This window comes from Vombatus ursinus, unplaced genomic scaffold, assembly GCF_900497805.2.
Source record: "Vombatus ursinus unplaced genomic scaffold, bare-nosed wombat genome assembly UNPS02014789.1, whole genome shotgun sequence".
Taxonomy (NCBI): Eukaryota; Metazoa; Chordata; class Mammalia; order Diprotodontia; family Vombatidae; genus Vombatus; species Vombatus ursinus.
Genome location: NW_020954567.1, coordinates 24,021,503 through 24,039,207, shown reverse-complemented (window position 1 = coordinate 24,039,207; position 17,705 = coordinate 24,021,503). Strand labels below are relative to the sequence as shown.

General features: G+C 36.8%; 1 protein-coding gene across 2 annotated transcripts in view; it reads left to right on the top strand.

Annotated features, from left to right (window-relative positions):
* COLGALT2 (collagen beta(1-O)galactosyltransferase 2) overlaps window positions 1–17,705 on the top strand; it is a 132,447-nt gene that overhangs the window by 62,588 nt on the left and 52,154 nt on the right. For both annotated transcript variants that reach the window (XM_027868586.1, XM_027868587.1), the window contains exons 2-3: window positions 14,302–14,412; window positions 16,794–16,911. In XM_027868586.1, coding sequence (XP_027724387.1) covers window positions 14,302–14,412; window positions 16,794–16,911 — 229 coding nt within the window. The remainder of the gene's footprint in view (window positions 1–14,301; window positions 14,413–16,793; window positions 16,912–17,705) is intronic.

Here is a 17,705-nt window from a genome sequence, read left to right as displayed (position 1 = left end):
ATATGTGTTGGTAATATTCCAAGGATGGCCACAAAATGATGAATTTCTTTGGCCATGGTAACAGTAATCAAATAATATGGGACAGTAATTGTCTAGCCTTCCAATTAGGCCAAATTTCAGAATTCCTGTTTCAAATTCCTTGCCCAACTTTTTTCAAAACTAGATTTTATTTTTTTAATTAACAGAAATAAAACTTTCTCCTATCCCTATCCCATTGGAAAAAAAAGAAAAGCAAATATCTTGTAACAAATATAAATACAATATGAATAATTACCTACATATAATAAGCTATTACAGCTTAAAACTGCACAGAGACTTTTGGGATACACTGTACTTAATCGGGCAAAACAAATTCCTTCGTTGGCCATTTTTTTTTATTTCTTTTTTTTAATTAATTATTTCTTTATTTTTGGTTTACAACAGTCAGACTCCATAGTTCTTTCTCTGGATGTGGATAGCATTTTCCATCATGAGTCTTTCGGAATTGTCTTAGATCATTACATTTCTGAGAAGAGCTAACTCTATTGAAGTTGGTCTTTGAATAATATTGCTGTTACTGTGTACAATGTTCTCCTGGTTCTTCTCACTTCACTCAGTATCAGTTCATGTAAGTCTTTCCAAGTTTTTCTTATTCATTGGCTATTTTCAAAAAAATGTGTTTCATTCTGTGCCCTGAATCCACCACCTATCTGTCAGTAGGTGGATAGCATGCTTTCTCATTGGTCCTCTGAAATCATGAGTGGTCATTGCATTGATCAGAGTTCTTATAGCTTACCCCACTTTCTCAAATGTGTTAACTTGATGACAGCATATTTTTACTGTTCTTTATGTCCATTCTCTAATTTGCATTTTTATTCATTATGTCTTTTGAGAGAAGCAACATAATGTGGTAAAAAAAAAGAGTGCTGGACTTGGAGACAACAACAGCAATAGTATTGATATAGCGCCTTCTCTGTGCCAGGCACTGTGTTCATGCTTGCTAGATTCAAGGCTCTATACATCATCAACAAGGTGACAAATTACAATTCAGAACCAAAAACAAAAAACAATTTGTTTATAGTGTGTATGAGTTCATAGGAGGTAGTGTAATTAGGACTATGTCTGTTGGTCCACTAGGTTCAGTTATAACCAATGTGGTTAATTTTTGAAATTGAGCCATCTAGTTGGTTGAGAGAGCTACTCAAATCAAACATTTTCTTTCTTTAGTATCACAAATAACCACCTTTGAATGGATATAAGTGATTGGCTCTGGGGCTCATTTATTTCTATGTCATTATGGTGGGCTTAATGTCAGGTCACATCAAGTCAATAAGCATTTATTAAATGCCTACTATGTGCCAGGTACTGGGCTAAGCTTTGGGAATACAAAGAAAGGCAGAAACAGTTCCTACCCTTAAGGAGTTCACCATCTGCAAACAACTTCCTATACAAACAAAATAGATCTATACAGGATAACTTGGAAATCATCTCAGAGGAAGGCACTAATATTAAGGGAGAAGAGCCTTTGAGAATTCTTTGAACCAAAGTTGGGGGGGAGCCAATTAGCAGCTTGGGTCCTAGAATTGGGAAGGGAAGGGTTTGTTAAAAGCCAGATCATGACCTCCAACCCATACATATGAGCCACCAAGAAGTCCTCAAGTGTGCCTAGAGCTCTAAGGTGAATTCTTTTTTTCCTTTGTTTTTAAATTTTATTTTATTTTTATTTTCGGTTTCAAATTTCCCTTCCTCCACCGATTGAGAAGGCAAGAAATTGAATAGTCATTACACATATGAAGTCATGTGAAACGTATTTCTGCATTAGTCCGGGCTCAGTTTTAAATAGTATCAAATGAGGAGCAGCATTCATACTTTCTTTTCTATTTAACATATTTCTTCTCTCTACCTATGGTAACTACCAGGGATGTTTTCTCAAAAATCAGAGACAGAGGCAAATACATGGAATTGAGGATGTGGAAATGAGGGAAACTTTCATAGCTTGATGCCTCCTTAATAGAATTTTGGGTGCTTTGGGGACTTTGGGAAGTTGTTTTAATTTCCACTAAGACTAGCACAGAGAAGAGATAGAAAGAGAGAGACAAAGAAAGAGAATAAATGAAAGAGAAGGAGGTAGAGAGAGAGGAAAGGAAAGAAAGAGGGAAAGAGTGGGGGGAAGGAGAGAGAGAGAGAGAGAGAGAGAGCCAACATGTAGTTATTCTAGAGGGACTATTTGGTTTTAATTCTTAAGTTGGAAAGATTACTTTTTGCCAACTTGCTAGTCAGAGTTCCCTTTGTTGTTCACTCCAGCAACATTTATTGCCTTTTATGTTGCATTTCCCAGATCCTAGTGCAGCACAGGGTCAGGCTGCATGAAGCCACCAACCTTTCACTCCACCAGCTGCAAGTTCTGTCCTTTTGCAATGTTCCAAGCACTATTTTAAAAATCATCATATTGCACTAAGGTTAGAAGTACAGACATTCCTTATGTATTTCACTGAAGCCCTCATGCGCTGGTATGTCATAAATACTGTTAAAAGATCATGTCAAGAGGCAAGTAGGTGGTATAATGGATAGAGCGCTGGCCCTGGAGTCCTGAGTTCAAATGTGCCCTCAAACACTTGTTAGCTGTGTGACCCTGGGCAAGTCATTTAACCTTGATTGCCTTAAAAAAAAAAAAGAAGATTGTGTAAAAACTGATGTGGCTTTGGTGACTCAGAATTAACTGAAGTGAATTTAGTTCCTGGGGTCTAGATAAGAGGACTTATTTTATTTTTTTTCTTTTTTAAAAACATTTTTATTTATTTCACTAAATATTTCCCAATTACATGTGAAAAATTAACTGAAATTTTTTTTTAGTTCAAAGTCTCTCTCTCCTTCCTGCCCCTCTCCCACTCCTTGAGAATTCAAGTAATGTATTGATTATACATGTAAAGACATGCAAAACACATTTCCATATTAGCCATGTTACAAAAAAAAAAAACCCAAAAAGGACAAGAAAAATTAAGTTAAAAAAGGTATGCTTCAATCTAAGAGCATTTATTTTAATAGCAAATAACACAGTTCTGACTAGAGTCCAGGGTGAGACATAAACGGTGACCTGATTAGCAGAAGAAGTCTCACTGCTTTGGGCTTTGAACTAACAAGGAAATACTTTTTTTTTTTAAAGCAATAATACTCAAACCCTTTAAGTTAGCTGCAATATGTTCATCCTACTTTCCAATGCTATGGCCACAATGAATCTAACTTGGTAAGCCTCATTGACTCTTATTTTCAGTTTTTATTTACCTGTTTCCTGATTTAATTTCAGATCTTGGACTTGAGTCTTTTTGAAAAAAGGTTTTATTGGGGCAGCTACGTGGCGAAGTGGATAGAGCACCAGCCCTGGATTAAGGAGGACCTGAGTTCAAATCAGGCCTCAGTCACGTAACACTTACTAGCTGTGTGACCCTGGGCAAGTCACTTAACCCCATTGCCTAGCCACAAAAAGGTTTAATTTAAATTTATTTTTAATTTAATTTATTGTATTATTTATATATTTTATTTAATTTACTTTATTTTTATTTAAATTTATTTTGACATTTATTTTTAAAAATTTTAAACTCCAAATTCTCTCCATCCCTCTCATCCCTCCCCCCAACCATTGAGAAGGCAAGCAATATCTTATCAGTTACACATGTGAAGTGATACAAAATGTATTTCCATATTAGCCATGTTGCCAAAAAAAAAAGCAAGAAAATTAAACTGGAAAAGTATTCTTCAATCTGCATTCAGAGTCCATCAACTCTCTCTTTGGAGGTGGACAGCATTTTTCATCATGGGTCCTTTGGAATTGTCTTGGATCATCGTACTGATCAGAGTAATCTTTCCCAATTGATCACCATTACAATATTGCTCTTACCATGTACAACATTCTCCTGGTTCTGCTCCCTTCCCTTGACCCTTGAGTCTTTACAAAATACAACTGGATAATGGTGATAGAAAACTGACGTGGAAGCAGAATCTGAGAGATGGTCATTGTTGAGAAGTGTGCAGTAATAGACAGGTGGTACAGCCCTGGACCTGGAGTCGGGAAGACCTGAATTCCAGCATCCAACACTTACTAGCTGGGTGATGCTGGCCGGGCAAGTCACAGCCTCAGTCTGATTCAGTCTTCTTATCCGTTAAATGGGGATAATAGTAGCACAAGCTTCACAAGGTTGTTATGAGGCTCAACTGAGATTATTTTTGTAAACTATTTAGCATATAGTAGATGCTTAATAAATGGGTGTTGCCTTCCTCTTCTTTTTCCCCTTCCAGAGCCATATTTGATGTCCTACTTGCTTCTGCTCAATTTTCCTTATATGTTGAGGGGAAAGTGAGAGTATTCTAAATAGAGGCATAAAGAGATGGCAATAGAAAGAAGGAGGATTCCAAGGACAGGAATGAAACTGAGGGGCAGAGGAATGGTACAGTGGTGATGGAGTCAGAGGAGCCAGGTTTGAATCCTACCTTTGTCTCCTGGGTGACCTGGCACAATTTACCTCTACTTCCTAGGTTTTGGTTTCCTCACCTGTATAAGGAGGGGGGTGGACTATATAGCCTTGGAACATCTCTTCTGTTTCTAAGTCACAAGGCTTTTAGCCCTGTAGAGAAAAGCCCAGAGCTGTGCAAAAACAACAGCATCTCTGATCATTTTTCTACTGTAGTCAGAGATGGTCTAGTGTAATAGAGAGTGTGAGAGGTGGAGTCAGGAAGACTGGGTTTGGGTCCTGTCTCAGATATTTACTGGGAAAATCATTTAACCTCTCTGGGTCTCAGTTTCCTCGTGTGTAACATGACAAGGTTAGAAGCAGTACAGCACCGAGATTAGACTACTGATGAACTCAGAAAGACCTGGGTTCAGATTCCAGCTCGGGGCATTCAGTCACATGAAGCTACCTTGGGCAAGTCAACTTACCCAATCTGACCTTCAGTTCCTTCTCTGCAAAATGAGGGCGTTGGATTTGATTTACCCCACGAGGTTCCTTTCTAGCTCTAAATCCAGAACCCTACAATTGTTTAGAGCCAATTCATCTAGAAATATTTACAGACAGCTTTCATCAAAGGGAGAGCCAGCAGTAAGAAGACAGAACCAAGTAAACATTCGCTGAATTTGTTTTGTTAAATTGAGATGGGAGAACTTTGGGGGCTTGTTAGCTCTCCTGTGATCTGACAGTTACCACGTTATTGCTCCATATAATTAAAAAGAAATCATTGTCCCTGGGTTACCTTAGCAAAAATTAATTAGAGTAAGCTAGCAAAACTCAGAAGCTAACCTCTTGTTATTATCTTAAATTTGGGCCAGAGAGTCCTGGGGAAGAGGGAGGCAGGGAGCTTTTGATGTAATTATGGAAAAAAACTGATTGGGAGGATTGTGTCAAAGATGTAATAACTGCAACCTCTCCAGAGGGTTGTCTTTCAGCCAACCCATATTTGCATTTTCGCATGGATTGGGTTTCCAGACTGCTCCAGAAGCTTTAATCATTTACAAATCGTTTTTCCAGCTCTCCAGCTGCTCCCTACATTATCCATTTTCTTCAAGGAACTCTTTTGCTTTTATCCATTGTCTTTCTGGTCCTGTTTAGGAGGAGGTCTCCAGACTTGTTTTCTGGGGGGATGGCAGAAAGTATTGCCTATTTTCATATTGCGAGGAAGTGGCTTGTATTCTCCAGCTTCTCAGATGCTTAGGAGGGTGAGCCCAGAAAACTTCTTTGATTTCTGTTTGTTAGGCCAAGAGATGCCCTTGGTAATATCCAAGCCTTGGAACCCCCATTCCCAGAGTGTCACCTCTTTCTCTTTCTAGCCAGGTGGAAACATCAACATTAAGATGGGAGGATCTGTGTCCCTCTTTGGAACCTTTTATCAGGATGGAATATGTGCTTCAGTATTGTTTTACAGAAATTTATAAAGAGCATCTTCAACACAAACCAAATGTTTCTTCTAAAAAGTTTGCCTCTCTGGCCATGTGGATTTTTCTTCCTAGCTCTCTTCTTTTTAAAGATAGGTTCAAACTGAAGTGCTTTCCTTATTATGTATGTAAAACAACATTTTTGTCCAAAGGATTAAAGGGCAACAGTTGGAAATATCTCCCTGAATTTCCATCTGTTTGCTTATTTTTCCTTTGCAATGTGAATAAAGGGGCTGGGCCATTTGGTTCTAGGGGAAAAAACACAGGATGATATGCTGGGATTAGTTTGATCTCTGTATATCCAGGCAACACTGGCATTGTTTCTGTGGGACAGTGTGGAGGAGGCTAGATTAGCTATTCAAGTGAAAAAAAAAGGGGAGGGGGGGCAGCTAAAAATCAAAGCCTTGCATGGACAGAACTCAAATGGCCACAACTGGAGACTGCCCTTCCTTCAAAGCTTGAGAACAGAAAGTATCTTGATGACTTATGAGAGCACAGTTGTAGAAGACAGCTTAACTATCATGATTTAATATTATTATCTGTTCAATGTGGAGGATGTGATTTTTTAAAAATCTATACTTTTTTTTTTTAAATTAGAAAAAGTAATCTTTCTTCACTTCAAGGCACAGGATATCACAGGAAGTTTGTCTCTAGGGGATTCTGAAACCAGTTTTATAGTCATTTATTTAATGCACCCAGGCAGCACATTTTATAAAACAAAACCAACTTTGTTTAAGTGGTGAGAGAAAACATTAGCATACTAGGGGAAGCAGAAGGGCCTCTTTTGTTGCCAGGGCTAACCATCTGCCATTAGGAAGGTAAAGAGAAAAAAGCATCCAAATGACTAAAAGCTGAGTTTTTTGTTTGAAATGAAGTATGTTAAAAGCCAAACACTGCAATGCATTATTAATGAAGAATTGTGTAAGAGAAATGGTATAAGGGATGTCACCAGAGAAATGTATGACCTGAAAAGAAGGTGGGCCAATCATGAAGAGTGAGAACTAAGAAATGGGACAGTTCATCACGTCATCATATTCCTTTGGTATCCAGACAGTGACAAAAGCTCTAAACAAAGGTCTCCAGTACATTAGGTGAACCATCTGTGGAAGATTTATAGAGGAAAAGAAGAAAACAAGCATTTATTAAGTGCCTGCCATGTACCAAGCACATAGTTGCATGCCTAGGACCTAATTAGCCCCTACTTCTTTCTTTCCTTCTTTCCAGTCACTGCGCTACGCACGTTACAAATATTATCTCATTTCATCCTCAAAACGACCCTAAGAGGTAGGTTCTATTATTATCCCCATTTTACAGTTGAGGATACTGAGGGAGACAGAGGTTAAATGACTTGCCCAGGGTCACATAGTAAGTATCTGAGACCACATTTGAATTCAGGTCTTCCTGACTCTAAGTCCAGCTCTCTATCTATCAGGAAATTTTTCATTCCCTAGAATGAAAAGGCATAATTGCCAGTATCTTTTTGGACTGGGATATTTGCAAAACCTCCATCTAAGTCCTACTTTAATGCCTTATCCTAGCATGGAAGTGACCCTGACTTCCTAGAGGGTAGTAAGCTAACAGAGTGTGAGTTCCGGTAGTTACTACCAAGTAAAAAATGTTAGTGTGGGTCTGGCTGATGATGAACTGTTGTCCAATGACCAGCCTTACTTATTTTAGATAGGCTCATCCCCACAGATTTCCTACTACGGTAATGCACATTTTTGATTGCAGAAAACTCATGAAACCGTCACTGAGTCACAGGGGGAATTTGCTGGGTGGTGGTGGAAGAAGTATTGTCATCAATGAAATATTGACTCTATCAAAGAATTACTGGAAGAACCCAATAAGACAGAGAAAAAAATAATTATTAGAGACTTTAAAGACTCTGTGAGCATAATATAAGTAACAAAATCAAAGAAGAGTGGTACAAATAGAACTTATTTCTCCTCAAATACAATTAATTTATTTTCATATAAATTTTAATTTAAAAAATTTATTAAATCACTTTGAATGGGCCAGGCCTTGTGCTAAGTGTTATGGACACAAAAACAAAAATCAAACAGTCCCTGTCCTCAAGAAGCTTACTGGAGGATTTGCTGGAGGAAATTACTGGAGGGATACAACATAGAGTCTCAAGATTATAAACCTAGAGCTGGAAGGGACCTCAAATACCATCTAGTCAAACCTCACCATTGTACAGATGACCAAACTGAAGCCCAAGTTGGTTAAGTGATTTGCCCAAGGTCCCTCAACTAGTACATGCCAGAAGCTGGATTTGAACTCAGGACGTCTGATTCCTGAGTTAGTGTTCTTTCCTCTCCATTTTAGAAAATAAAGAAGCTTGGAGTACCATCCAATCATCAGCAATTTCTGTACCTTTGTGTGAAGAAGGTAAATGCCAAATTCCAACTGTTGTTGATAGATAGAATGGAAACATAGACAACATGATATTTCCATGATCATCTGTAGAGACAAAGATAAAGAAAAAAATAAAAGAATTAGGATCATTCCTCCTAGTGGAAAGAAGGCTAAGGGACAATTTAAATGCTCTAAATCTATGGAACTATGATGGTAATTATATAGTGAGTTCAAATAGGGAGTAACCATTACCATCAGTGTTTATTTTGGGTCTTTAGTTAGTCAGCATTCAAGGACCCGTGTGAATGTGATAGAGTTTGAGAAATCATTTAGTTCATTCTCCCACCTTCAGACAAATCACAGTTAAATTATCCTAGGCAGATAAGAATCAGTCCTATTTTCAAAGATGTCTAGTGAAAAAGAGGTAAGGACCACAGCTTAGACCAGGAGAGCAATGACCAAACACCAAAAACTTCTAAACCTCAGAACTAACTCTGAAAACAGCAGTATGAAGAACCATGAAATTTGGGACATTCTCTGTTCCTGACCTCCACCCCTGAACTGGAAACAGAACCAGACTTTAACATAAAGTTCAAAGCCAAGAAATAGGCTTGGAAAACGAGCAAGCTAAAAAAAAACCAAAAAACAAAAACAAAAAACAAAACAAAACAAAACAAAAAAAATCTGACCATAAAAAAACAACTATGGTGACAGGGAAGATCAGGACACAAAACTCAGAAGACAATGATGTCAAAACAGCTATAAGCAAAACTTCAAAAAGGAAAAAAAAGGTGAATTGGACACAAGCTCAATAAGAATTCCTGGAAGAACTTTAAAAATGCTTTTCAAAATAAAATAAGAGTGGTAGAGGAAAAACTGGGTAAAGAAATGAAAGCAGGGGAAGAAAATTATGAAAAAACAATTAACAGTTTGATAAAAGAGGCACAAAAAATATTGAAGAAAATAACACTTTTTTTTAAAAAATTGGCCAAGTGGAAAAAAAGGTACAAAATTTCACTGATGAAAATAACTCCTTAACAATAAAATATTTCCTTAAAAAGCAGAATTGACCAAATCAAGAAATACAAAAGCTCACTGAAGAAAATAATTCCTTAACAATTAAAATTGGGGGGCAGCTAGGTGGTGCAGTGGATAGAGCACTTGCCCTGGATTCAGGAGGACCTGAGCTCACATCTGGCCCCAGACAAATAACACTTACTATCTGTGTGACTCTGGGCAAGTCACTTAACCCCATTGCCTAGCCAAAAAAAAAAAAATTATAATTGGGCAAATGGAAGCTAATGACACCATGAGACATCAAGAAATAATAAAAGCAAAGTGAAAAGAATGAAAAATTAGAAGAAAATATGAAATATCTCATCAGAAAAACAACTAACCTGGAAAATAGATCGAGAAGATATAATTTAAAGATTATTGGACAATTTGAAAGCCATGAAAAAACCTAGACATCATTTTTCTGGAAAAGAAAAACTGCCCTGGTATTCTAGAACCAGGATCCTCTAATCGCCACCCAAAAGAGATACCAAAATGAAAACTCCAAGGAATTTTATAACCAAATTCCAGAGCTTCCAGGACAAAGAGAAAATATCTCAAGCAGCCAGAAAGAAACCACTCAAATATCGTGGAGCCATAGTCAGTATCCCACAAGATTTATTATATATTCCAAATCCTCTGCTTCTATAACAAGATTTAGTAGCTACCATGTTATAGGAGCAGAGGACTTGGAATATGCTATTCCAGAAGGCAATATAGTTAGGATTACAACCTAGAATAACCTATTCAGCAAAACTGGATATAAATCCTGGAAGGGAAAAATATAGATATTTAATGAAGTAGAGGACTTTCCAGAATTCTGGATAAAGACCAGAGCAGAATAGAAAATTTGTCTTTTAAATACAAGACTCAAGAGGAGCGTAAAAATGTAAACATGAAAAAGAAATTATAAGAGATTCAATAAAGTTAAGTTGTTTATATTTCTATGTGGAAAGATGATATACGTAACTCCTAAGAACTTTATCATCATTAGGGTAGTTAGATGAAATGATGAAGAATGAAGTGAGCAGAACCAAGAGAACATTGTATACAGTAACAGCAATATTGTTTTAAGAATGACTGAGGGGCTAAATCATTTTGACTACTATAAATACATACAAATTAAAAATAAAGGGCATATGAAGAAAGATGCTATCTACATCCAGTGAAAGAACTGATAAATAGAAGTACATATAGAATTATTTATATGTGTACACATATGTGTATGTATGTATGTGTGTATATATACATGTATAGATATATATTTATGTCTAATGGTAGCCATCTCTAAGGCGGGGGAGGGACAAAAAAGGAAAAAAGAAATTTGCATGATGACTTTGTTGTATATTTGAAAGGAATAGCAAGTTGTACATGGTAGATTTGCAGTTTCATGTGTAATCACTTTTTTTATTGTACTGTTATGGAAATGCTTGTTTTGTTTTGTGAGTTGAAAATAAAATAAATTTTAAAAGATTCTCCATAGACAGAGGATGCAGGAATGAGTTGATTATGTTGGAATGATCTTTTTTAAAAAATGGGTAGGCAAGAAAAAGGGATGATCTAGAAGAAGGGGAAAGGGAGAGGAAGAAGGGTGAAAATTATCTCACATTAAAGGGGCATGCAAAGTCAAACTTTTCTAGTGGAGGGGAAAATAGAAGGGGCATGCAATATTTAAACCTCACTCTCATCCAAATTGGTTCAAAGAGAGAAGAATGTATATACACACTGAATTGGGTACAGAATCTATCTTACTCAAGAGGAAATTAGGAAGGGAAGGGGATAAGAGAAAAGGGGAGATGATAAAAGGGAAGGCAGATAAAAGAAGGCAGTGGTCAGAAACAAAACAGATTTTAGAGGAGAGATAGAATGAAAAAGAGTGAAAGATAAATAGAAGAACAATAGGATGAAGGGAAATGCATAGTTAATGATCATAACTGTGAATGTGAATGGGATGAATTCACCCATAAAATGTAAATGGATAGCAGAATGGCTTAGAAATCAGAATCCAATAAAATGTTGTTTACAAGAAACAGAGACAGACACAGGGCTGAAATAAGGAGCTGGAGTAGAATCTATTATGCATCAGTTGAAGTAAAAAAAAAAAAGACAGGTGTAGCAATCATGATCTAAGACAAAGCAAAAGCAGAAAGAAACTTAATTAAAAGAGATAAGCAGGGAAACTACATCTTGCTAAAGGCACTATAGACAATGAAGTAATATTGATACTAAACATATATGCACAAAAAGGCATAGCATCCAAATTCTTAAAGGAAATATTAAATGAATTATAGGAGGAAACAGGCAGTAAAACTACTACTGGGAACCTCAACTTTTCCCTCTCAGAGCTAGATAAATCTAACAATAAAAAAAATTTTAAAAGAAAGTAAGAAGATGAATAGAATCTTAGAAAAATTAGACATGATAGACCTCTGGAGAAAACTGAATGGGAATAGAAAGCAGTATACCTTTCTCTCAGCTGTTAATGGCACCTTTATAAAATTGACCATGTATTAGGGCATAAAAAGCCCTCACAATCAAATGCAGAAAAGCAGAAATATTAAATGCACCCTTTTCAGACACAACACAGTGAAAATTACATTTAATAAAGGGCAATAGAAGCATATTTTAAAAATTAATTAGAAACTAAATAATTTAATCCTAAAGAATTAGTGGGTCAAAGAACAAATCATACAAATAATCAATAATTTCATTAAAGAGAATGACAAGAATGAGACAACATGCCAAAATTTGTGGGATAAAGTCAAAGCAGTACTTAGGGGAAAATTTACATCTTAAATGCTTACATAAAAAGACTCTGGTACTTGCTAAGAAATTGAGTGGTGGATCTGTGGAACAGATTAGGTGCACAATACACAGTAGTAAATGACCATAGTAATCTAGTGTCTGGTAAACCCAAGATCTATGTTTGGGAGGTAAGAACTCACCTTATGACAAAAATTGCTGGGAAAACTGGAAAGTAGTTTGGCAGAAACCAGGCATAGACCAACATCTCACACCATGTACCAAGATAAGGTCAAAATCGATAAATGATTTAGACATAAAAAGTGATATCATAAGTAAATTAGGGGAGCATGGAAAAACGTGTCTGTTAGTGGAATTCTGAACTGATCCAAACATTCTGGAGTGCAATTTGGAACTATGCCCAAAGGGCTATAAAATTGTACCTACCCTTTGACCCAGTGTTACCACTAATAGATCTGTATGCCAAAGAGATCAGAAAAAAGGGGAAAGGATCTGTTTATACAAAAATATTTATATCAGTTCTTTTTGTGGTGACAAAAAATTGGAAACTGAGGGAATGCCCATCAAGTGGGGAATGACTGAACAAGTTATAGTATATGATTATGATGGAATACAATTGTGTTATAGGAAATGACAAGCAGGATAATTTCAGAAAAAAACTGGACTTACCTGAACTGATACAGAGTAAGGTAAGAAGAATCAGGAGAATACTGTATGCAGAAATAGTATAATGATGATCATCTGTGAAAGGCTTAGCTACTCTAATAAAGATAAGTCAGTTCTGAAGGACTTGTGATGAAAAATACTATCTACCTCCAGAGAGAGAACTGATGAACTCTGAGTACAGAGTGAAGCACATTTTTTTAACTTTTTAAATTTTTCTTGTTTTTTTGTGTATATTTTCCTTTGCAACATGGCTAATATGGAAATATGACAAAAGAAAAGTCATGGAGATGCAAGTTGTAACGTTTTGTTGGAAGAGCCATGAGTAGACTAGTGTTGCTAGAACATAGTGTCTAGAAGAACAAAAAATGTACTGGAAAGGGAGGAAGGGCCAAGGTTATCCAGAGCTTTAAATGCCAGACAAAGAAGATTATATTTGATCTTGCAAATAATAAGGAGCCATTGAAGTTCATTGAGAAGTGGTATGCAGTGAGGGGGAGTGTGTGATATGGTCAGACCTACACGTACTTTGGCAGCTAGGGAGATAATGGATTGAAGTGGGAAGAGGCTTGAGATAGGGAGACTGATTAGAACTGCAGATTTTTGTACATCTTATAAAATACTTCATATTATTTATGTGGGAAAGATGATGAGATGTGGGCTAATTGATTATGCAATTAGATGGATTAAAAACTGGTTGAATGACTGTAATCAATGAATTGTTAATAGTTCAGTGGTAATTTGAACCAGCTTGTTACTATCAGAGCAAACTTGAGCAAATTGTTCACCTTCTCTGGGCCTCCATTTCCTCATATGTAAAAAATGAGGTTGGAAGAGATGATTCAGTACAGCTTCTTCCAACTCTTAAGGGTCTACTGTTCTATGGTTCTACAGGCAGTTAACAAATATGGCCCCTGGGAGCCATCTGCAGGGCTGATTACACACTGCCGTGGGCCTCTTCCTCTAGCACCCCATGGTGTCTTCTTACTCTTGGCAGCAGCAAGAAGCTGTTCCACTAACTGTTGAAGATAAATCTTGCGTCTAATTCCCAGCGTTGAAAAGATGTGGGAACCTTTTAGAGTAAGTCTCGACTAGAGTTTAAGACTTTGTAAATTTTCCTCTGTTGTGCTTGTCACTTCAATGTTATTGCCACTGAAATGTCAGCATGAGTCTTACAGGATCTTAGAATCCCAGAGCTGGAAGGATCCTAAGACACATTTAGTTCCACCTCTCTGCAGCATGCACAGCAAAAGGTGATCCAGCTTTCACCTGAAGTCTTGAAGACTTCAAGATAAACAAGATAAAGCTTGTATTAATGTATTGTTAAAATGTACAGAACAATCAACAGGAAAACTATGATTCACAAAGCATGACTCTGGTTTAACTCAATTAAAACTTACTTTTTGAAGAGTCTAGTGCAACAACGTGGTTATTTACACATGGGCTTTTTTAATGATCTTACAGAAAATATTCTTCCCTTCAGGTAGTTGCAGGACTTTTTTATTTTTTTTTCTTCTGTTTGAGTCTAATGATATAACTGGACTATATTATGCTTTCTCTAGGGCAGCCACTGATCACAATGTTGACAATACAACAGAGATCCTCAGAGAGTGGCTGAAGAACGTTCAGAAATTATACCACTATGTGGAATGGAGGCCTATGGATGACCCTCAGTGAGTATCAAGGACAAATCACTGACTGTTCCCCATTCTGCACAGATGTCTTTTCTCTCAAAATATGTTGTAAGCTCCAATGAGCATTTATGTTGCAGCTTCCTTAGTACAAAGGTCATCACTTTGCTAGTATAGTACCATGAATGAATATATTAAAAATTAAAAACCCTATTCATTATTGTTTGACATCCCCAACGCCAGCCCAATTCTACCTTAAGGAAGACTGGTTTTAGGAATATCGTGAATTCCAAATAAGAGATTAGAGATCATTACATAATATAAAATGGATAATTTCAATTACATTAAATTAAAAGGTTTTTGCACAAAGAAAACCAATACAGCCAAGATTTAAAGGAAAGCAGAAAACTGGTTTGGGGGGGGGGGCTTTACAGCAAGTTTCCTCTGATAAAGGCCTCATTTCTCAAAAATATAGGGAACTGAGTAAAATGTACAAGAATACAAGTCATTCCCCAATGGATAAATGGGTAAATGATATGAACAGGCAGTTTTCAGATGAAGAAATCAAAGCTATTATGATATATTCCTACATAATGGAAATTTCTGTGTGGTGAAGAAAAAGACATTCAAGATCCAGTATAAAGCTCACATATCAAGCAAAATTTAAGAACAAAATTCTTCTAGAGAAAAATTCAAATAAAATAGAGAAATGTGGGTGCTTCCATGGAATTCATTTTAATGGAATTGTATTTGTATGACATTTTATGGAACTGAAAGATTTTTCTGTACCTCCTTCAAGTGCCTGGTTTACATTTAAGTAATTTACCTTCCAGATCAAATTAATCAAATTAGAAGAAAGGAAAAAATGAGGAGGTTCAGGATGCAACTACATCAGCTGCAATCCAAACTCTTTAAACAATCTGTTGATTCAAAAAAAGAAGTTGTGGGGAAAGGAAGAAGGGACTGTAAAAAGTTACTTAGACAGCAATGAAATGAAGAGGCATGGTGGCTAAGGACTTTAGAGTACAATATCCTTTGCAAAAAATAAAAAATTTTTGATGAGGAGGAAGAGGAGGGTGGAAGATTAAGATAAGTATCTCCTCACAAGATCCTGCTGAGAGATTGGCAAGAAATACAGCTAATGTAGGTTGTCCAGAGAGTATTTATAGATAAATCAGAAGAACAAAGATATTAAATTGGATAGATATGATAGAATTTTTCAAGTGATTTGTCCTCATTGGTGACAAGAGTACAATAGTGGAACATTTGGACTTTACCATGTCAGCAGTCCATTTGAGCCTTACATCAATCCTGTGAGGGAGTCACTTTAGGTATTATTATCTCCATTTTACAAATAAGAAAATCCAGATTCTCAGAGAGGGTAAGTGACTTGCCTATGGTTATGTAACTAATAAGTATCCGAGGTAGGCTTCCAACAAAGGCTTTCCTGATGCCAAATCCAGTACTCTATCCTCATAGCCATGCTCCCTGTATTGGCTGTTTAGGCTGGTTATATAGTGTACCCGAAGACTTCATTTCATGTCATCCAGAAACATCATTTTGGGGTCATTTCATCTTGTAGTACTCTTGAACAAAATGAGGGCAAAGAGAGCTATGAAGATGATTGCAGGATATATATCAACCTCCCTGGCAAAAGTAGAGAAATTTTATGAAAGAACTCAGTATGATCCTTAGAACTAAGTCTAAATCAGTTTATGCCATAGTACTATCTGACTTCAGGGCAATCGGACTGAAAATATGTTGGGAAATATGGATTATGACTCCACTGATGAAATGGTAGCCCTGCTTTTGTTTGTTTTTCAATCTGCTGCTCCTCTGGTCTTTTTTACTTTAAGAATTTAAGTCAGTAGAAGGTAGGATTAACCAGGATTAAATCTGTGTTCTACAAGTCAGAAAGAGAGAACTATAGTGACAGCAGTTCCATAAGAATTTTCATTGGTGACCAATTTAGGAAAGTGGGGTCCACTGAGTCAATATTTCCTATTTCAGCAATTACAAATGTTCAAAATAACCCCTCAAACCAAGGATCTGTAGAGTAATATAAAAGCTGTAACAGTTTGATTATGTTTGTTATGAGGACTGACAGAGCTCATAGACACAGCTGTGGACAGCTGTTGCAGCTGAAAAGGGACAAATTCTACTTGTTCTGGTTCATAGAATCACTTCATCTAGAGTTTTTGCTGAGATATTTGTTCAGAAACTTGGGAATAGGAAGAGGCTTTGTCTCCTCTGGGAACCTTTCTCCACATCCAGATGTTTTGGGTTTACTTGAGGTGATTGTTCCCTAACTTTTCCTTCACTTCTTTCATTAAAATAGAGGAGAAAGTAGATGAGTATTTTGAGCAGCTGTCCCAGAAGTTGAAGCAAGGCAGGAATGCAATCATCCTTCCTTTCTTTCTTAGGTCTTACCCCGACGAAATTGGACCAAAGCACTGGCCAGGCTCCCGATTTACCCATGTGATGAAACTCCGGCAGGCTGCCCTTCGAACTGCGAGGGAAAAATGGTCAGACTACATCCTGGTAAAAGCAGATGTTTTGATTTCTTGAGCATATTCAAAGCAATCGTCTAACAGTTGTGTGCATTGAAATCAAAACGGGCCTTTTGTCTTCGACCTTATAGGTTCACAGGCTGGTAGATTTAGAAATGGAAAGGACTTTAGGTTATGGACTATAAACCCCTAATTTTGCAGATAAGGAAACTGAGGCAAACAGAGGTTAAGTGACTTGCCTAAAGTCACACAAGCTATTAAGTGTCTAAAGCTGAATTTGAACTTAGGTCTTCTTGGCTTTAGGCCCAGCACTCCATTCACTGAATCACCATGATGTAGTGCCTGAACCAATGATCATCAGAACTCTGGAGTCAAGGGTGGTCTTTGCGTTCATCTGAATTCCAATGTTTTTCATTATATTATTGGGGTCATTGTGTATATTCTCTTGGTTTTGCTTACTTTATTCTGCAATGGTTCAAAAGTCTCTGAATTCTACTTATTCATCATTTCCCTTATGGTACAAGAACATCTCTCAATTTATTCAGCCATTCCTCAATTAATGAACAACCAATCTCCTGTTTCTTGCTAAAACAAAAAGTGCTAGTATGCATATTTTAGCAGTCTTTGTCCTCTTTGTGGTTAATGCCCAACAGTGGTATTGCTGGGGGTATGAATAATTTAATTACTTTTCTAACATTGCTCCAAATTGTTTTCCAGAATTGTTAGACCAATAGCTCCACCAATAGTCTATTAGTGGGCCGACATTGTTTATTTTTGTCTTAACCGATTTGATAGGGGTATGGTAAAACCTGAGTGTTTCAATTT